Source organism: Embiotoca jacksoni, unplaced genomic scaffold (genome assembly GCF_022577435.1).
Source record: "Embiotoca jacksoni isolate LCO1_2020_lvr unplaced genomic scaffold, fEmbJac1.0.p SCAF_88, whole genome shotgun sequence".
Taxonomy (NCBI): Eukaryota; Metazoa; Chordata; class Actinopteri; family Embiotocidae; genus Embiotoca; species Embiotoca jacksoni.
Window position 1 is genome coordinate 119511 of NW_027185445.1, and position 21525 is coordinate 141035.

Sequence of the window (21525 nt, forward strand, 5' to 3'; positions counted from 1 at the left end):
GAAATGACCTCCACACAGAGACAACCATTTATGTCTGTCTGTAAAAAATTCCATTAAACCCATTTTCTGTGACTGTATGACATTTATCTATTCATCCATCCATCTTTCCACAAAAAATTACTGTTTCCATTTTGTGGGTGTTGTAGCCGAGCCTGTTTTAACTCTGCTACCCAATTCAATTTTATTTATATAGCGCCAAATCACAACACAGGTTATTTCAGGGCACTTAAGATGGTAAAGTCCTTATAACAGAACTTTATAACATTATACAATGGAAGAAACCTCCAACAGAATGAAGGAAAAACTCTCTTTTAATAGCAGGGGTCTCAAACTCGCGGCCCGCGGGCCAATTGCGGCCCGCGAGACGATATTTTGTGGCCCCCACCTTAATATGAAAGTTTAATGTTAGTGCGGCCCGCGAGTTTTCTATGAATGGCACTTTACAGTGTTGTGTGTGGAGCTGAACGAACCGACCAATCACGGTGGGTATATGGCTCTCGGGGGCGGGACATCGACCGGGCTTGATGCAAGCAGAGAAACATTTCTCAATGAGTGAAAGTGACAGCAGCGTTGCCATGGAGAGTTTTCTTCCGTGCCTGGCTGGCTGCCTCGTTTCTATTTGGCAAACGCGGACATCCGTCCCAGCGCGCTGCGTTCACAACACTTCCAAAAAAAAGTTTTTTAAGTCGCTGCCCAGCGGGACATTATACGTATATATGTCTCTCTCTGACAAAATAAATCAAAGTGATGCGTACGCGGCGAGATAAAAGAAAGGAAATAATGTAGTCTAACGTGGTCTGCAGTCACATACCGACACCTGTCCGTCGGCAATAACAGTCCCCGATAACCCGGACCAATTATAGGGTCGCACTGTTATTTGGGGGTCATTATTTTTTTATTTGCATTGCCTCACACGATGAACACTACATATATTTCTATATGATGTCATAAACACAGCTAAACACGACAGTGACACCAAGTGGAATTAAAATATATTCCACAGCCCCAAACACGTCTTTTTCAAAGTCTGCAGTGAAGAGAAAGGTTGGTGATGAGCACAGACAATCCCAGGGAAAGTGGGAGATGCAATATCTCTTTGTTGAGCACAGGGGCACCCCGACGTGTCTTATTTACACAGAGAAAGTTGCGGTGCACGAGGAATACAATTTGAAACGTCATTACACAACTGGACATGCTGAGGAGTATGTAAAATACCAGGGAGATGAGAGAGCCAACCGGGCTGCAAATCTTAAAACATGTCTACTGAGGCAACAAGATTTCTTCAAGAAAGCAACCAAAGAGAATAATGCAGCAGTCGAAGCTCGCTACGTGGTTAGTGAGATGATTGCTAAGGCGGGAAAGCCGTTCACAGAAGGTGAATTCATCAAAAAGTGCATATTACAGGCTGCAAGTATTGTCTGTCTGGAAAAGAAAGGTCAGTTTAGCAACATCAGCCTTTCTGCCAACACCGTAGCAGAGCGCATTTCTGACCTGTCAAGTAACATTTATGATCAACTGTGTGAGAAAGCCAAATATTTCAGTGTATACTCAGTCGCTCTTGATGAGACCACAGACATCAGAGACACCGCCCAGCTCGCAATGTATGTCCGTGGTATTGATGACAATTGTGAAGTGATAGAGGAGTTGCTCACAGTAATCCCAATGCATGGCCAGACCACCGCTCAGGAGATGTTTCACCAGCTGTGATGCCATTGAGAATGCCGGTTTGCCATGGAAGAGGTTTGTTGGAATAACAAGCGATGGAGCGCCATCAATGACAGGGAGGACAAATGGACTGGTGGCACTTGTTCAAAAACAAACTGGAAGAGGAGGGTGTAGAGGAGGCCATTGCTCTGCACTGCATTATCCATCAGCAGGCCCTTTGCAGCAAATGCCTGAAGTTTGACAATGTGATGTCTGTCGTTGTGAAATGCATCAACCAAATCAGATCCAGGGGCTTAAAGCACCGAAGGTTCTGTGCTCTACTTCACCGAGGTACGTTGGCTCAGCAGGGAAACGCCTTGAAGAGATTTTTTGAGTTGAGAGCAGAAGTGAAAGCCTTCATGGAGAAGGATGGGGTGGCTGTTCCTGTGCTAAGTGATCCCAAATGGCTCATGGACTTAGCTTTTCTTGTTGGTATCACACATGAGCTTAATGTACTGAACAAGAGTTTACAAGGCCAGGGGCAACTGGTCAGTGCTGCCTATGACAACGTGAGAGCATTCTCCACAAAACTTGTGTTATGGAAAGCCCAGCTCTCTCAGACAAACCTTTGCCATTTCCCAGCATGCAAGGCACTCGTGGATGCAGGCACACCATTCAGTGGTGAGAAGCATGTTGATGCCATTTTGAAGCTACAGGAGGAATTTGATTACAGATTTGCAGACTTCAAGACGCACAGAGCCACATTTCAAATTTTTGCGGACCCCTTCTCCTTTGATATGCAAGATGCCCCTCCTGTGCTTCAAATGGAGCTCATTGACCTGCAGTGCAACTCTGACCTCAAAGCCAAGTTCAGGGAGGTGAGTGGAAAAGCAGACAAGCTTGGGCCATTTTTGAGAGAATTGACCCCCAGCTTCCCTGAGCTTTCCCGAATGTTCAAGCGGACCATGTGCCTTTTTGGGAGCACATACTTGTGCGAAAAGCTCTTCTCCACCTTGAACTTCAATAAGTCCAAGTACAGGTCTAGACTTACTGATGATCATCTTCAAGCCATACTGAGGGTCTCAACTGCTTCCTCCCTCGAGACAAATGTGGCTCAGCTATGCGAGAGGAAGCGCTGCCAGGTCTCTAGCAGCAAGGAGTAGGCAAGAGAAGCCATGTTCAGAAGAACAGTTCATGTTCTTCAATGTTCCATTCATGTTCAGGACAATTCATGTTCAGAAGAACCCATTGAGGTTAAAGAACTGTTAATAAAGACACTTAAATGTGAATACAGCAGATATAGAAGACTGAAGAAACCACACATAGTTGCTGACCAGAGAAATCTAATTATTATTATTTTATTTATTACTGATTTATTTACTTATTTACTTATTAATTCTTAATTTGTTTATTTATTTTTCATCTTATTTTGTGTTAAAAAAATAAAGACATTTGAGAAGATTGGAATTTTTTTAACAAAGCTTTTCTTGTGGAATACCCGATGCAGCCTAGCCTCACCCAGACTCTGCCTCCAGCGGCCCCCAAGTAAATTAAGTTTGAGACCCCTGTTTAATAGGAAGAAATCTCCAACAGAAGGAAAAAAAACTCTTTTAACAGAAGAAGCCTCCAACAGAAGGAAGGAAAAACTCTCTTTTAACAGAAGAAACCTCCAACAGAAGGAACAACTCTCTTTTAACAGGAAGAAACCTCTAACATAAGGAAGGAAAAACTCTCTTTTAACAGAAGAAACCTCCAACAGAAGGAAAAACTCTCTTTTAACAAGAAGAAACCTCCAACAGAAGGAAGGAAAAACTCTCTTTTAACAGAAGAAACCTCCAACAGAAGGAAGGAAAAACTCTCTTTTAACAGAAGAAACCTCCAACAGAAGGAAGGAAAAACTCTCTTTTAACAGAAGAAACCTCCAACAGAAGGAAAAACTCTCTTTTAACAGGAAGAAACCTCTAACAGAAGGAAGGAAAAACTCTCTTTTAACAAGAATAAACCTCCAACAGAAGGAAGGCAAAACTCTCTTTTAACAGAAGAAACCTCCAACAGAAGGAAAAACTCTCTTTTAACAGAAGAAACCTCCAACAGAAGGAAAAACTCTCTTTTAACAGAAGAAACCTCCAACAGAAGGAAGGAAAAACTCTCTTTTAACAGAAGAAACCTCCAACAGAAGGAAAAACTCTCTTTTAACAGAAGAAATCTCCAACAGAAGGAAAAACTCTCTTTTAACAGAAGAAACCTCCAACAGAAGGAAAAACTCTCTTTTAACAGGAAGAAACCTCCAACAGAAGGAAGGAAAAACTCTCTTTTAACAGAAGAAACCTCCAACAGAAGGAGAAACTCTCTTTTAACAGAAGAAACCTCCAACAGAAGGAAAAACTCTCTTTTAACAGGAAGAAACCTCTAACAGAAGGAAGGAAAAACTCTCTTTTAACAGAAGAAACCTCCAACAGAAGGAAAAACTCTCTTTTAACATGAAGAAACCTCCAACAGAAGGAAAAACTCTCTTTTAACAGGAAGAAACCTCCAACAGAACCAGGCTCAGAGGTGACGGTCATCTGCCTCGGCTGGCTGGGGCGATCCAGTCCTAAAGTATTCTCTTTTTCATTTCCATTCTTTGAGTCTCTTCTCCTTCGTGCTCTGAGGTTTGTTCTACATGTAGAAAACAAAAAGCGGTTGTCGTTCATGTCTGAAGACATAAGTGAAGAAGATACTGTAAAGTAACCTCATCATGTTCCCGCTGGTGTTCCCCCCCACTCATTACGTGTCCCCATCCTTCAGCCTCCCACATGGAGCAGCAGGCTGCCGTTGCTGCCAGCTGTTGAGCTGCTGTGATGGAGGCTGACTGACTGCCTGCTGCAGGGCTGTGTGAACCGGGACTGTCGGAGCACATTTGTGCTTCTTGTTTGTCACTTCACTTCCTATCGAAGAATAGTTGAGAGGAGGACGAGGGAACAGCAGGCTAAATGTGTCAGACTAAAGACGTCATCTGTTAAGAGTCCTGCTCACGACCTCAGATCTACTTTCCACAAAACAACATTCATTTTAAACAAGTCATATCTACCAACAATTAATTTTTTTATCGCAATCAGTTAATGGCGCAGTGCGTTTTAAATTATGACTTGGAGGTGTTCGAGTCAGTTTGATTTGACTTGTCAATGCAATTTTGAAAATGGTGGCAGGATTTGATTTGAAGTCCAATAGTGCATGAATAAAGGAATGAATAATGAAATAAAGAAATGGACCGAGAACAATCAATACAGTCCTCCATCTTGTTCATCAGCCGGTCTTCAGGAGGAGCATTATCCACAGAGTTTAGTTTGTAACATGAGGTGTGTTACTCACACAGATTGGATATAAAAGTGTTCGTAGCTTCCAGGTCTGAAAAATGGTTCCGATCCAGAAGTGTCTTCAGCTGCAATACCAGCGAGTGCCACTAGAGGTCGGCTCCAAAAAGCCTCCGGCTCCATAGACTCCCATTCAACTTCTCTCATCAAATCCAAAGTGAATAAAATGTGTCCATCAGTTATCTCGGTGTTGTTAGCTAAAGTCACTCCTTCTTATTAGTTTTCTGGAGGTCCATCTGAAAATAATCCCTCATTCATTAGAAAAGAAGATTCAAGAAGACCTGTTTTGGGGGGCGTGTCTGTTTGATTGACAGGCCTGTGGTGCAGTCAGGTTACAGCTATCGGTGGGCGGGACGTAGTATCGTCAGGTTTCCAATCAGATCGGTCAGATCCACCGCTGGCTCCTCCCCCAGTTCGTCCAAATATGGAGGTATTTACATCCATCACTGTCTGCAGTCCAATGCGTACATTACTGGAGTACCGAGATGTGTTCTAACCGATGAGTGTGTGTGTGTGTGTGCAGATGTGTTGTAGTGCAGATGTGTGTGTGTGTGTGTGATGACTAACCAAAATGAGGAGAGTGCTGTATAAACAGTGGAGAAGATGCACTCCAGCTCACTTAAAGCCTGCAGCAGGAGGCCCACACCTTCACAACATGTCCACGAGCATCAGCACAAACCTGCACGACACAACACACACAAACACATGAAGAAAATAAATGTAGACACACACCACAGCACGGACGGGAACAGGAAATATTGGTTTCATCGTGAGTCACATCGGGCTCGACAACATCTTCATCGTGGAGTGATAGTCAGTCTTCAGATTTCCTGTAACCACCAGGACTGTGAGGAGGTGGACACAGGAGGCTAAAGACACCCTGCAGGACTGCTTTGAGTCCACGGACTGGGACGTGCTGTGTGGACCACATGGGGAGGACATCAACAGCATGACGGACTGTATCACAGAATACATTAAATTCTGTGAACACTCCACCGTACCATCCCGGACTGAACATTGCTTCCCCAACAATAAACCGTGGATCACCAGTGACCTGAAAGTTCTTCTTAATAAGAAGAAAGCAGCCTTCAGGTCTGGGGACAGGGAGGAGCTCAGGAGAGTGCAGCGCCACCTGAAGGAGAAGATGAGGGAGTGCAAGGACTCCTACAGGAGGAAGCTGGAGGCCAAACGCCAGCAGAACAATGTGAGGGAGGTGTGGACCGGTATGAAGGAGATTACTGGGTTCAAGGGGAGAGAGAGACAACCAGGGGGAACCTGGAGAGGAACAACCAGGGGGAACCTGGAGAGGAACAACCAGGGGGAACCTGGAGAGGAACAATCGGGGGGAACCTGGAGAGGAACAACCAGGGGGAACCTGGAGAGGAACAATCGGGGGGAACCTGGAGAGGGCCAATGAGCTAAACTGTTTCTTCAACAGGTTTAGTTCACCACCCTCATCTGTCTCCTACACACCTCCCAAACACCTCTGCTGCCTTCCCCCTCCCCCCTCTGTCCCCACTGGTGAGCTGCATGGACACAGAGTCCTCAAATCCAAAGGGCTCTTCCACCATCAACGCCATGACCCTCCCCCCCCTCCTGTGACGACTGGCCAGGTTAGGAGACAGCTGGAGAGACTCCACCAGCGCAAGGCTGCAGGGCCTGATGGCATCAGCCCCGGGGTCCTGAAGACCTGCGCCGTCCAGCTGGCTGAGGTCCTACAACACCTCTTCAACCTGAGCCTGAAGCAGGAGGAAGTCCCGGTGCTGTGAAAGACGTCCTGCCTGGTTCCTTTACTGAAGAAGACGACTCCATCTGGCCTCAACGACTACCGACCGGTTGCCCTCACATCTCGTGATGAAGGTGCTGGAGAGGCTGATCTTGGCCCACCTCAGGCTGCTGGTGAAATCTTCTCTGGACCCTCTGCAATTTGCGTACCAGCCTCATGTGGGAGTGGACGATGCCATCATCTACCTGCTGCAACGAGCTCAGTCTCACCTGGATGGAACCGGTGACTCTGTGAGAATCACTTTCTTTGATTTCTCCAGTGCATTCAACACCATCCAACCACTGCTACTGAGTGAGAAGCTGCGGGTGGTGGGGGTGGACACGTCCACTGTCTCCTGGATCACTGACTACCTGACAGGCAGACCACAGTTTGTCCGTCTGGGCAGTGTGCTGTCTGATACGTTGGTCAGTGGTACTGGAGCTCCTCAGGGAACTGTTCTGTCTCCCTTCCTGTTCACCTTCAACACCACTGACTTCCAGTTCAACTCAGAGTCAAGACATCTGCAGAAGTTCTCTGATGACTCTGCAGTGGTAGGATGTATAAGGGATGGACGGGAGGACGAGGACAGGGCAGTAGTGGAGGACTTTGTGGAGTGGGCGGGTAGAAATCACCTCCTTCTGAACGTGGCCAAGACCAGAGAGATGGTGGTTGACTTCAGGAGGAAGGCGACAGCTTCACAACCGCTGAGAGTTCTGGGAGAGGAGGTGGACATGGTGGAGGAGTACAAGTATCTGGTGTCTCCATGACAACAGACTGAACTGGAAGACCAACATCAACGCTGTCTACAAGGTGATGAGTCGACTCTTTTTCTTGAGGAAACTTCGATCCTTCAATGTGTGCAGCAAGATGTTGGAGATGTTCTACCAGTCTGTTGTGGCCAGTGAACTGTACTTCACTGTGGTCTGCTGGGGGGGAGAGGTTGGGGGTGGGAGCAGCATTGGAGCCGGTGACACCAACAGACTTAACAAACTGGTTAAGAAGGCCGGCTCCATCATCGGCTACAAACTGGATAGTCTGGAAAAGGTGGTGGAGAGGAGGACACTGAGGAAACTATTATCCATATTAGATAATCCTGACCACCCTCTCCACCTGCTGCAGGGATAGAGGAGGACATTCTCCAAAAGACTCATCCAGCTGCTGTCACAAGGACAGATACAGGAGATCATTCCAGATACAGGAGATCGTTCCTGATACAGGAGATCATTCCAGATACAGGAGATCATTCCTGATACAGGAGATCGTTCCTGATACAGGAGATCATTCCAGATACAGGAGATCATTCCTGATACAGGAGATCGTTCCAGATACAGGAGATCATTCCAGATACAGGAGATCATTCCTGATACAGGAGATCATTCCAGATACAGGAGATCATTCCAGATACAGGAGATCATTCCAGATACAGGAGATGATTCCTGATACAGGAGATCATTCCTGATACAGGAGATCATTCCAGATACAGGAGATCGTTCCAGATACAGGAGATCATTCCAGATACAGGAGATCATTCCTGATACAGGAGATCGTTCCTGATACAGGAGATCATTCCAGATACAGGAGATCGTTCCTGATACAGGAGATCGTTCCAGATACAGGAGATCATTCCAGATACAGGAGATCATTCCAGATACAGGAGATCATTCCAGATACAGGAGATGATTCCTGATACAGGAGATCATTCCAGATACAGGAGATCGTTCCTGATACAGGAGATCATTCCAGATACAGGAGATCATTCCTGATACAGGAGATCATTCCAGATACAGGAGATCATTCCTGTCCACCGCAATAAGACTGTACAATAACTCACCTTTGGCAAAATCCATCACACAACAATAACACTGTTGTCTGTTGTCTGTTTTTCTTGGTTGTTTAAATATAAAAAACAAAAAAACTTTCCATTATTGTTTAGTTAGTTTTAATTGAATTATTCTATTTTATTTTATTTTATTTTTTTGCATATACTGTGCATTTTTATATTTAATGTTTTTTTACTGTTATTTTATTTATTTCCTGTACCTATAATGCTGCTGTAGCAAAATAAATTCCCCTTGGGGATTAATAAAGTAACTATCTATTATCTATCTATCTATCTATCTATCTATCTATCTATCTATCTATCTATCTATCTATCTATCTATCTATCTATCCATCCATCCATCCATCCATCCATCCATCCATCCATCCATCCATCCATCCATCCATCCATCTCTATCTATCTATATCTATCTATCTATTATCCATCTATGTCATCCTCCAGAAATCCTCCACATTTACCTGAATGTTCTGCTTTTCTTTTCACATCATTTAAAGTTTCTAATCTTAACATTTTAATCATTTTAAAGTAGAGTATAAATACTCTGACCGATGATACAGTGGGGATGTGAATGTTCTCCGTGTTCACCTACAACACTTACAGTGATGCTGCCTTCAAATGGAAGTCGTGTCCTCGTGGTTACAACACGGGAAGTCGTGTGCACCGTGTGTTTCGTATGTTTGTATGTTCAAGTGGTTAAATCGTAAAAACACAACATGGAGGTCATCTAGAGGCCACAGAGGCTAACAGTTTATCAAGCTAACAGGAAATACAAAGAGGGAAAAGATGACCAACATGTTCCTCAGACGGAGGCTGTTATCTAAGTTACGAAGACAAACTCTACGTGACTAAAATTACAATATATTAGCTGAACATCCAAACAAACATGAACCTCCATGACCTCTGACCTTTCTGTAAATGTCAGCAAACGTCACAACTGGTGAACTGGAGGCTGATATAAGATGTAGAGATCAGATGAGGTGAAAACCACCAGAGGGCGCCATTCATACGGACTCTCCTCTGAATACGGTGGATTCAGCTTTACATGAAATTGAGGGTTCACGTCCAAACAAGGAGCCAAGAGGTCCTTCACCACCATGGGTAGTCTTACATTCAAAATGAATATATAATTTTTAAATAAAACAATAACATGTCTCAGTTTCAACATTTGGTCAATTGCAAGCCATTCTGTTGTAATTTACGTGTTACACAGCGTGGACTTAAAATCTTCATTCAGCTCCATGAACACATCTTTTGTGTGAGTTCCTCATGAACTCGTCATTCAAATATCTGACTCATCAGAAAGTAGAGCAGAACCTGACTGTTATAATGATTATAGTCACATATTTGTACAAATTACCATGTTAAGTGGACAAATAAATAATTTACAGAGTAAAATCTTCACTCATTTCTTCACTGAAATCAAACTCTGCTTTATGGTTAATTAAGTAATAAAGTCGTGATCACCTTCCTACATGCTGCATTTGTTGTTCTTGTGTTCCAGATGTTGTTCTTGTGTTCCAGATGTTGTTCTTGTGTTCCTGACGATATACTTGTGTTCCAGATGTTGTTCTTGTGTTCCATATGTTGTTCTTGTGTTCTAGATGTTGTTCTTGTGTTGTTGATGTTGTACTTGTGTTCCAGATGTTGTTCTTGTGTCCCAGATGTTGTACTTGTGTTCCAGATGTTGTTCTTGTGTTCCAGATGTTGTTCTTGTGTTCCAGATGTTGTACTTGTTTTCCAGATGTTGTTATTGTGTTCCAGATGTTGTACTTGTGTTCCATATGTTGTTCTTCTATTCCAGATGTTGTGCTTGTGTTCCAGATGTTGTTATTTTGTTCCTGATGTTGTACTTGTGTCCTAGATGTTGTTCTTGTGTTCCAGATGTTGTTATTTTGTTCCTGATGTTGTACTTGTGTCTTAGATGTTGTACTTGTGTTCCAGATGTTGTTCTTGTGTTCCTGACAATATACTTGTGTTCTAGATGTTTTTCTTGTGTTCTAGCTGTTGCTCTTGTGTTCCAGACAATATTTTTGCGTTGTAGATGTTGTACTTGTGTTCCAGATGTTGATGTTGTGTTCCAGATGTTGTTCTTGTGTTCCAGATATTTGTATTGTGTTCCAGATGTTGTTCTTGTGTTCCAGATGTTGTTCTTGTGTTCTAGACAATGTACTTGTGTTCCAGATGTTGTACTTGTGTTCTAGATGTTGTTCTTATGTTCCAGATTTTGTTCTTGTGTGCCAGATAATGTTCTCGTGTTCCAGATGCTGACCTCATGTCCTAGATGTTGTTCTTGTGTTCCAGATGTTGTACTTGTGTTCCAGACGATGTACTTTTGTTCCAGATGTTTTTCTTGTGTTCCAGATGTTGTTCTCGTGTTCCTGATGTTGTACTTGTGTTCCAGATGTTTTTCTTCTGTTCCAGATGTTGTACTTGTGTTCCAGATGTTGTTCTTGTGTTCCACATGTTATACTTGTGTTCCAGAAGTTGTTCTTATGTTCCAGATGTTGTTCTTGTGTTCTAGATGTTGTTATTGTGCTCCAGATTTTGTACTTGTGTTCCAGATGTTGTTCTTGTTTTCCAGATGATGTTCTCGTTTTCCAGATGTTGAACTTGTGTCTGAGATGTTGTTCTTGTGTTCCAGATGTTGTTCTTGTGTTCTAGATGTTGTACTAGTTTTCCAGATGTTTTTCTTGTGTTCCAGACGTTGTTCTTCTTTTCCAGATGTTGTACTTGTTTTCCAGATGTTGTTATTGTGTTCCAGATGTTGTACTGCTGTTCCAGATGTTGTTCTTGTGTTCCAGATGTTGTGCTTGTGTTCCGGATGTTGTTATTTTGTTCCTGATGTTGTACTTGTGTCCTAGATGTTGTTCTTGTGTTCCAGATGTTATACTTGTTTTCAAGATGTTGTTCTTCTGTTCCAGATGTTATACTTGTGTTCTAGATGTTGTTCTTATGTTCCAGATTTTGTTCTTGTGTGCCAGATGATGTTCTCATGTTCCAGATGTTGACCTTGTGTCCTAGCTGTTGTTCTTGTGTTCCAGATGTTGTACTTGTGTTCCAGACAATGTACTTTTGTTCCAGATGTTGTTCTTGTGTTTTAGATGTTGTACTAGTGTTCCAGATGTTTTTCTTGTGTTCCAGATGTTGTTCTCGTGTTCCTGATGTTGTACTTGTGTTCCAGATGTTTTTCTTCTGTTCCAGATTTTGTTCTTGTGTGCCAGATGTTCTCGTGTTCCAGATGTTGACCTTGTGTCCTAGCTGTTGTTCTTGTGTTCCAGATGTTGTTCATGTGTTCCAGATGTTGTTCTTGTGTTCCTGACAATATACTTGTGTTCCAGATGTTTTTCTTGTGTTCTAGCTGTTGTTCTTGTGTTCCAGACAATATTTTTGCGTTGTAGATGTTGTACTTGTGTTCCAGATGTTGATGTTGTGTTCCAGATGTTGTTCTTGTGTTCCAGACAATATTTTTGTTTTGTAGATGTTGCACTTGTGTTCCAGATGTTGTTCTTGTGTTCCTGATTTTGTATTTGTGTTCCAGACATTTATATTGTGTTCCAGATGTTGTTCTTGTGTTCCAGACAATGTACTTGTGTTTCAGATGTTGTATTTGTGTTCTAAATGTTGTTCTTATGTTCCAGATTTTGTTCTTGTGTGCCAGATGATGTTCTCGTGTTCCAGATGCTAACCTCGTGTCCTAGATGTTGTACTTTTGTTCCAGATGTTGTTCTTGTGTTTTAGATGTTGTACTAGTGTTCCAGATGTTTTTCTTGTGTTCCAGATGTTGTTCTCGTGTTCCTGATGTTGTACTTGTGTTCCAGATGTTTTTCTTTTGTTCCAGATTTTGTTCTTGTTTTCCAGATGTTGTACTTGTGTTCCATATGTTTTTATTGTGTTCCAGATGTTATACTTGTGTTCCAGATGTTGTTCTTATGTTCCAGATGTTGTTCTTGTGTTCTAGATGTTGTTATTGTGCTCCAGATTTTGTACTTGTGTTCCAGATGTTGTACTGGTGTTCCATATGTTGTTCTTCTGTTCCAGATGTTGTGCTTGTGTTCCAGATGTTGTTATTTTGTTCCTGATGTTGTACTTGTGTCCTAGATGTTGTTCTTGTGTTCCAGATGTTATACTTGTGTTCCAGATGTTGTTATTGTGTTCCAGATGTTATACTTGTGTTCCAGATTTTGTTCTTGTGTGCCAGAAGATGTTCTCGTGTTCCAGATGTTGACCTTGTGTCCCAGCTGTTGTTCCTGTGTTCCAGATGTTATACTTGTGTCCTAGATGTTGTTCTTGTGTTCCAGATGTTATACTTGTGTTCCAGATGTTGTTCTTCTGTTCCAGATGTTGTGCTTGTGTTCCAGATGTTGTTATTTTGTTCCTGATGTACTTGTGTCCTAGATGTTGTTCTTGTGTTCCAGATGTTATACTTGTGTTCCAGATGTTGTTACCGTGTTCCAGATGTTGTTCTTATTTTCCAGATGTTGTTCTTGTGTTCCAGATGTTGTACTAGTTTTTCAGATGTTTTTCGTGTGTTCCAGACGTTGTTCTTGTTTTCCAGATGTTGTACTTGTGTCCCGGATGTTGTACTTGTGTTCCAGATGTTTTTCTTGTGTTCCAGACTTTTATTCTTGTTTCCAGATGTTGTACTTGTGTGCCAGATGTTGTACTTGTTTTCCAGATGTGGTTATTGTGTTCCAGATGTTGTACTTGTGTTCCATATCTTGTTCTTCTGTTCCAGATGTTGTGCTTGTTTTCCAGATGTTGTTATTTTGTTCCTGACAATATACTTGTTTTCCAGATGTTGTTATTTTGTTCCTGACAATATACTTTTGTTCCAGATGTTGTTCTTGTGTTTTAGATGTTGTACTAGTGTTCCAGATGTTTTTCTTGTGTTCCAGATGTTGTTCTCGTGTTCCTGATGTTGTACTTGTGTTCCAGATGTTTTTCTTCTGTTCCAGATTTTGTTCTTGTGTGCCAGATGTTCTCGTGTTCCAGATGTTGACCTTGTGTCCTAGCTGTTGTTCTTGTGTTCCAGATGTTGTTCATGTGTTCCAGATGTTGTTCTTGTGTTCCTGACAATATACTTGTGTTCCAGATGTTTTTCTTGTGTTCTAGCTGTTGTTCTTGTGTTCCAGACAATATTTTTGCGTTGTAGATGTTGTACTTGTGTTCCAGATGTTGATGTTGTGTTCCAGATGTTGTTCTTGTGTTCCAGACAATATTTTTGTTTTGTAGATGTTGCACTTGTGTTCCAGATGTTGTTCTTGTGTTCCTGATTTTGTATTTGTGTTCCAGACATTTATATTGTGTTCCAGATGTTGTTCTTGTGTTCCAGACAATGTACTTGTGTTTCAGATGTTGTATTTGTGTTCTAAATGTTGTTCTTATGTTCCAGATTTTGTTCTTGTGTGCCAGATGATGTTCTCGTGTTCCAGATGCTAACCTCGTGTCCTAGATGTTGTACTTTTGTTCCAGATGTTGTTCTTGTGTTTTAGATGTTGTACTAGTGTTCCAGATGTTTTTCTTGTGTTCCAGATGTTGTTCTCGTGTTCCTGATGTTGTACTTGTGTTCCAGATGTTTTTCTTTTGTTCCAGATTTTGTTCTTGTTTTCCAGATGTTGTACTTGTGTTCCATATGTTTTTATTGTGTTCCAGATGTTATACTTGTGTTCCAGATGTTGTTCTTATGTTCCAGATGTTGTTCTTGTGTTCTAGATGTTGTTATTGTGCTCCAGATTTTGTACTTGTGTTCCAGATGTTGTACTGGTGTTCCATATGTTGTTCTTCTGTTCCAGATGTTGTGCTTGTGTTCCAGATGTTGTTATTTTGTTCCTGATGTTGTACTTGTGTCCTAGATGTTGTTCTTGTGTTCCAGATGTTATACTTGTGTTCCAGATGTTGTTATTGTGTTCCAGATGTTATACTTGTGTTCCAGATTTTGTTCTTGTGTGCCAGAAGATGTTCTCGTGTTCCAGATGTTGACCTTGTGTCCCAGCTGTTGTTCCTGTGTTCCAGATGTTATACTTGTGTCCTAGATGTTGTTCTTGTGTTCCAGATGTTATACTTGTGTTCCAGATGTTGTTCTTCTGTTCCAGATGTTGTGCTTGTGTTCCAGATGTTGTTATTTTGTTCCTGATGTACTTGTGTCCTAGATGTTGTTCTTGTGTTCCAGATGTTATACTTGTGTTCCAGATGTTGTTACCGTGTTCCAGATGTTGTTCTTATTTTCCAGATGTTGTTCTTGTGTTCCAGATGTTGTACTAGTTTTTCAGATGTTTTTCGTGTGTTCCAGACGTTGTTCTTGTTTTCCAGATGTTGTACTTGTGTCCCGGATGTTGTACTTGTGTTCCAGATGTTTTTCTTGTGTTCCAGACTTTTATTCTTGTTTCCAGATGTTGTACTTGTGTGCCAGATGTTGTACTTGTTTTCCAGATGTGGTTATTGTGTTCCAGATGTTGTACTTGTGTTCCATATCTTGTTCTTCTGTTCCAGATGTTGTGCTTGTTTTCCAGATGTTGTTATTTTGTTCCTGACAATATACTTGTGTTCCAGATGTTGTTATTGTGTTCCTGATTTTGTAATTGTGTTCCAGATATTTTTCTTCTCTTCCAGATGTTGTTATTGTGTTCCAGACAATGTACTTGTGTTCCGGATGTTGTTCTTGTGTTCCAGATGTTTGTCTTCTGTTCCAGATGTTGTACTTGTGTTCCAGATTTTGTATATGTGTTCCAGATGTTGTACTTGTGTTCCAGATGTTGTCCTTGTGTTCCAGATGTTGTACTTGTGTGCCAGATGTTATACTTGTGTTCCAGATGTTGTTCTTGTGTTCCAGATGTCGTACTTGTGTCCTAGATGTTGTTCTTGTGTTCCAGATGTTGTTCCAGTGTTCCAGATGTTATACTTGTGTTCCAGACGATGTACTTGTGTTCCAGATGTTGTACTTGTGTGCCAGATGTTGTACTTGTATTCCAGATGTTGTACTCGTGTCCTAGATATTGTTATTTTGTTCCTGACAATATACTTGTGTTCCAGATGTTGTTATTGTGTTCCTGATGTTGTTCTTGTGTTCCAGATGTTGTTCTCGTGTTCCAGATGTTGTTCTTGTTTTCCAGATGATTTTCTTGTGTTCCAGATGTTGTACTTGTGTTCCAGACAATGTACTTGTGTTCCAGATGTTGTACTTGTGTTCCAGACAATGTACTTGTGTTCCAGATGTTGTCCTTGTGTTCCTGACGATTTACTTGTGTTCCAGATGTTGTTCTTGTGTTGTAGATGTTGTTCTTGTGTTCACGATGTTGTTATTGTGTTCCTTGGGTTTCAGATGTTGTTCTTGTTTTCCAGATGTTTGTCTTCTGTTCCAGATGTTGTACTTGTGTTCCAGATGTTGTACTTGTGTTCCAGATGTTGTACTTGTGTTCCAGATTTTATTCTTGTGTTCCAGATGTTGTCCTTGTGTGTCAGATGTTATACTTGTGTTCCAGATGTTGTTCTTGTGTTCCAGATGTCGTACTTTTGTCCTAGATGTTGTTCTTGTGTTCCAGATGTTATACTTGTGTTCCAGATGTTGTTCTTCTGTTCCAGATGTTGTGCTTGTGTTCCAGATGTTGTTATTTTGTTCCTGATGTACTTGTGTCCTAGATGTTGTTCTTGTGTTCCAGATGTTATACTTGTGTTCCAGATGTTGTTACCGTGTTCCAGATGTTGTTCTTATTTTCCAGATGTTGTTCTTGTGTTCCAGATGTTGTACTAGTTTTTCAGATGTTTTTCGTGTGTTCCAGACGTTGTTCTTGTTTTCCAGATGTTGTACTTGTGTCCCGGATGTTGTACTTGTGTTCCAGATGTTTTTCTTGTGTTCCAGACTTTTATTCTTGTTTCCAGATGTTGTACTTGTGTGCCAGATGTTGTACTTGTTTTCCAGATGTGGTTATTGTGTTCCAGATGTTGTACTTGTGTTCCATATCTTGTTCTTCTGTTCCAGATGTTGTGCTTGTTTTCCAGATGTTGTTATTTTGTTCCTGACAATATACTTGTGTTCCAGATGTTGTTATTGTGTTCCTGATTTTGTAATTGTGTTCCAGATATTTTTCTTCTCTTCCAGATGTTGTTATTGTGTTCCAGACAATGTACTTGTGTTCCGGATGTTGTTCTTGTGTTCCAGATGTTTGTCTTCTGTTCCAGATGTTGTACTTGTGTTCCAGATTTTGTATATGTGTTCCAGATGTTGTACTTGTGTTCCAGATGTTGTCCTTGTGTTCCAGATGTTGTACTTGTGTGCCAGATGTTATACTTGTGTTCCAGATGTTGTTCTTGTGTTCCAGATGTCGTACTTGTGTCCTAGATGTTGTTCTTGTGTTCCAGATGTTGTTCCAGTGTTCCAGATGTTATACTTGTGTTCCAGACGATGTACTTGTGTTCCAGATGTTGTACTTGTGTGCCAGATGTTGTACTTGTATTCCAGATGTTGTACTCGTGTCCTAGATATTGTTATTTTGTTCCTGACAATATACTTGTGTTCCAGATGTTGTTATTGTGTTCCTGATGTTGTTCTTGTGTTCCAGATGTTGTTCTCGTGTTCCAGATGTTGTTCTTGTTTTCCAGATGATTTTCTTGTGTTCCAGATGTTGTACTTGTGTTCCAGACAATGTACTTGTGTTCCAGATGTTGTACTTGTGTTCCAGACAATGTACTTGTGTTCCAGATGTTGTCCTTGTGTTCCTGACGATTTACTTGTGTTCCAGATGTTGTTCTTGTGTTGTAGATGTTGTTCTTGTGTTCACGATGTTGTTATTGTGTTCCTTGGGTTTCAGATGTTGTTCTTGTTTTCCAGATGTTTGTCTTCTGTTCCAGATGTTGTACTTGTGTTCCAGATGTTGTACTTGTGTTCCAGATGTTGTACTTGTGTTCCAGATTTTATTCTTGTGTTCCAGATGTTGTCCTTGTGTGTCAGATGTTATACTTGTGTTCCAGATGTTGTTCTTGTGTTCCAGATGTCGTACTTTTGTCCTAGATGTTGTTCTTGTGTTCCAGATGTTGTTCTAGTGTTCCAGATGTTATACTTGTGTTCCAGACGATGTACTTGTGTTCCAGATGTTGTACTTGTGTGCCAGATGTTGTTCTTGTGTTCCAGATGTTGTTCTTGTGTTCCAGATGTTGTACTTGTGTCCTAGATGTTGTTATTTTGTTCCTGACAATATACTTGTGTTCCAGATGTTGTTATTGTGTTCCTGATGTTGTTCTTGTGTTCCAGATGTTGTTCTCGTGTTCCAGATGTTGTTCTCATTTTCCAGATGATTTTCTTGTGTTCCAGATGTTGTACTTGTGTCCTAGATGTTGTTGTTGTGTTCCATATGTTGTACTTGTGTTCCAGACAATGTACTTGTGTTCCAGATGTTGTTCTTGTGTTCTAGATGTTGTTCTTATGTTCCAGATGTTGTTCTTGTGTTCTAGATGTTGTACTTGTGTCCTAGATGTTGTTCTTGTGTTCCAGATGTTATACTTGTGTTCCAGATGTTGTTCTTCTGTTCCAGATGTTGTGCTTGTGTTCCAGATGTTGTTATTTTGTTCCTGATGTACTTGTGTCCTAGATGTTGTTCTTGTGTTCCAGATGTTATACTTGTGTTCCAGATGTTGTTACCGTGTTCCAGATGTTGTTCTTATTTTCCAGATGTTGTTCTTGTGTTCCAGATGTTGTACTAGTTTTTCAGATGTTTTTCGTGTGTTCCAGACGTTGTTCTTGTTTTCCAGATGTTGTACTTGTGTCCCGGATGTTGTACTTGTGTTCCAGATGTTTTTCTTGTGTTCCAGACTTTTATTCTTGTTTCCAGATGTTGTACTTGTGTGCCAGATGTTGTACTTGTTTTCCAGATGTGGTTATTGTGTTCCAGATGTTGTACTTGTGTTCCATATCTTGTTCTTCTGTTCCAGATGTTGTGCTTGTTTTCCAGATGTTGTTATTTTGTTCCTGACAATATACTTGTGTTCCAGATGTTGTTATTGTGTTCCTGATTTTGTAATTGTGTTCCAGATATTTTTCTTCTCTTCCAGATGTTGTTCTTGTGTTCCAGACAATGTACTTGTGTTCCGGATGTTGTTCTTGTGTTCAAGATGTTGTTATTGTGTTCCTTGGGTTTCAGATGTTGTTCTTGTGTTCCAGATGTTTGTCTTCTGTTCCAGATGTTGTACTTGTGTTCCAGATTTTGTATATGTGTTCCAGATGTTGTACTTGTGTTCCAGATGTTGTCCTTGTGTTCCAGATGTTGTACTTGTGTGCCAGATGTTATACTTGTGTTCCAGATGTTGTTCTTGTGTTCCAGATGTCGTACTTGTGTCCTAGATGTTGTTCTTGTGTTCCAGATGTTGTTCCAGTGTTCCAGATGTTATACTTGTGTTCCAGACGATGTACTTGTGTTCCAGATGTTGTACTTGTGTGCCAGATGTTGTACTTGTATTCCAGATGTTGTACTCGTGTCCTAGATATTGTTATTTTGTTCCTGACAATATACTTGTGTTCCAGATGTTGTTATTGTGTTCCTGATGTTGTTCTTGTGTTCCAGATGTTGTTCTCGTGTTCCAGATGTTGTTCTTGTTTTCCAGATGATTTTCTTGTGTTCCAGATGTTGTACTTGTGTTCCAGACAATGTACTTGTGTTCCAGATGTTGTACTTGTGTTCCAGACAATGTACTTGTGTTCCAGATGTTGTCCTTGTGTTCCTGACGATTTACTTGTGTTCCAGATGTTGTTCTTGTGTTGTAGATGTTGTTCTTGTGTTCACGATGTTGTTATTGTGTTCCTTGGGTTTCAGATGTTGTTCTTGTTTTCCAGATGTTTGTCTTCTGTTCCAGATGTTGTACTTGTGTTCCAGATGTTGTACTTGTGTTCCAGATGTTGTACTTGTGTTCCAGATTTTATTCTTGTGTTCCAGATGTTGTCCTTGTGTGTCAGATGTTATACTTGTGTTCCAGATGTTGTTCTTGTGTTCCAGATGTCGTACTTTTGTCCTAGATGTTGTTCTTGTGTTCCAGATGTTGTTCTAGTGTTCCAGATGTTATACTTGTGTTCCAGACGATGTACTTGTGTTCCAGATGTTGTACTTGTGTGCCAGATGTTGTTCTTGTGTTCCAGATGTTGTTCTTGTGTTCCAGATGTTGTACTTGTGTCCTAGATGTTGTTATTTTGTTCCTGACAATATACTTGTGTTCCAGATGTTGTTATTGTGTTCCTGATGTTGTTCTTGTGTTCCAGATGTTGTTCTCGTGTTCCAGATGTTGTTCTCATTTTCCAGATGATTTTCTTGTGTTCCAGATGTTGTACTTGTGTCCTAGATGTTGTTGTTGTGTTCCATATGTTGTACTTGTGTTCCAGACAATGTACTTGTGTTCCAGATGTTGTTCTTGTGTTCTAGATGTTGTTCTTATGTTCCAGATGTTGTTCTTGTGTTCTAGATGTTTTTCTTATGTTCCAGATTTTGTACTTGTGTTCCAGACGTTGTTCTTATGTCGATTGCCTTTGTGTCTCCGTGTCTCCGTCCCAGTGATCCGTGAGTTTCGGTGTTTCCGACCCTCTTTGGCCTCCTGGACTTCCTCTGGTTCGTCCGGTTCCTCTGGTTCCTCCGGTTTCTCTTCTGTGTGAGTCCAACTCCAGAACTTTGCTAACTTTGTTTCTTGACAAGCTCAGCTGTTAAATAAAAGTAGAACATGCCTTGGAAAATCCTCTTTAAACATATAAATACATAATTGATTTGCTTTTCATATCAATCAATCAAACATTGCGGTCAGAAGACTTCAGTAAATAAAACTTACATATAGTTCTGATATTGTCAGATCTGAGAGAATCTCCTGACACATTTATGAACACATATCGGTACTGATGGTGTTTTATGGTGCGATGCACCTAAAAACAGAAATTCATAAGACACAATATTCATTCCCTTAAAGACTAATATAAAAAACTGCACATATTTCCATATGTAGTGATGGTGGATCTGGTTATCTGGACTGTTCTGGAATAAAACCAGATGGAGCATGATGTTCTCGTCATCACCACCATGGTTTTGATTTATGCTGAGCCAGTAGTTATAAGTAGGAACACATCGACAATCAGGACTTTAATAAGAGCACGAAATTAAGCAATTAAACAAGATCCTTGTGGGGTTTGGTCATGGCAAGAGCAGAGGGACCTAGCTGTACCAGACCAAGCTGAACTAGGCCAAGCTGAACCAGGCCAAACTGAACCAGGCCAAGCTGGACCAGACCAAGCTGTACCAGGCCAAGCTGAACCAGGCCAAACTGAGCCAGGCCAAGCTGAACCAGGCCAAGCTGAACCAGGCCAAACTGAACCAGGCCAAACTGAACCAGGCCAAGCTGGACCAGACCAAGCTGTACCAGGCCAAGCTGAACCAGGCCAAACTGAACCAGGCCAAACTGAACCAGGCCAAGCTGTACCAGGCCAAGCTGTACCAGGCCAAGCTGTACCAGGCCAAGCTGAACCAGGCCAAGCTGAACCAGGCCAAGCTGTACCAGACTAAGCTGAACCAGATCAAGCTGAACCAGGCCAAGCTGAACCAGGCAAAGCTGTACCAGACTAAGATGAACCAGACCATGCTGAACCAGACCATGCTGAACCAGACCATGCTGAAGCTCTTTCACAGACCATCAGTGGATTCTCTTCCATCTGGAGGCTCCCTGTCCGTCTGATCTGCTGACGTTTCCTTCTGAAACAAACTCATTTTGTCCAAACAGATGGTTTTTTTGTCCGAGAGCTGTTTTCTTCAACGCTTCTGAAACGAGCTGCGACGCTTCTGGTGAACTAACCAACATGGCGCGTCAGAGCCAGAGACGCAGCTGGAATTACGACTTCAGCAACACCTTCAGGGAATTTCTTCTTCGAATGATTCGAATTTAGGGGTCAAAGGTCACTGTGACCTCAC

At 41.6% G+C, this 21525-nt stretch overlaps 1 protein-coding gene across 1 annotated transcript; it reads left to right on the top strand.

The window, feature by feature from the left end:
* Nucleotides 1–2441: 2441 nt before the first annotated feature.
* On the top strand, nucleotides 2442–21292 carry LOC138192524 (uncharacterized protein in mobD 3'region-like). Its single transcript, XM_069139963.1, has 2 exons — nucleotides 2442–2522; nucleotides 20804–21292. The coding sequence occupies exons 1-2, from the start codon at nucleotides 2442–2444 to the stop codon at nucleotides 21290–21292; spliced, it is 570 nt and encodes a 189-aa protein (XP_068996064.1).
* Nucleotides 21293–21525: the final 233 nt, after the last annotated feature.

What these genes read in the sequence shown, in the direction of transcription:
- LOC138192524 (XM_069139963.1), top strand. Translation starts at nt 2,442, where the DNA reads ATGCAAGATGCCCCTCCTGTGCTTCAAATGGAGCTCATTGACCTGCAG. An exon ending in TCAAAGCCAAGTTCAGGGAG is followed by an intron (nt 2,523 to 20,803) that starts GTGAGTGGAAAA and finishes AAGCTGAACTAG; the next exon opens with GCCAAGCTGAACCAGGCCAA.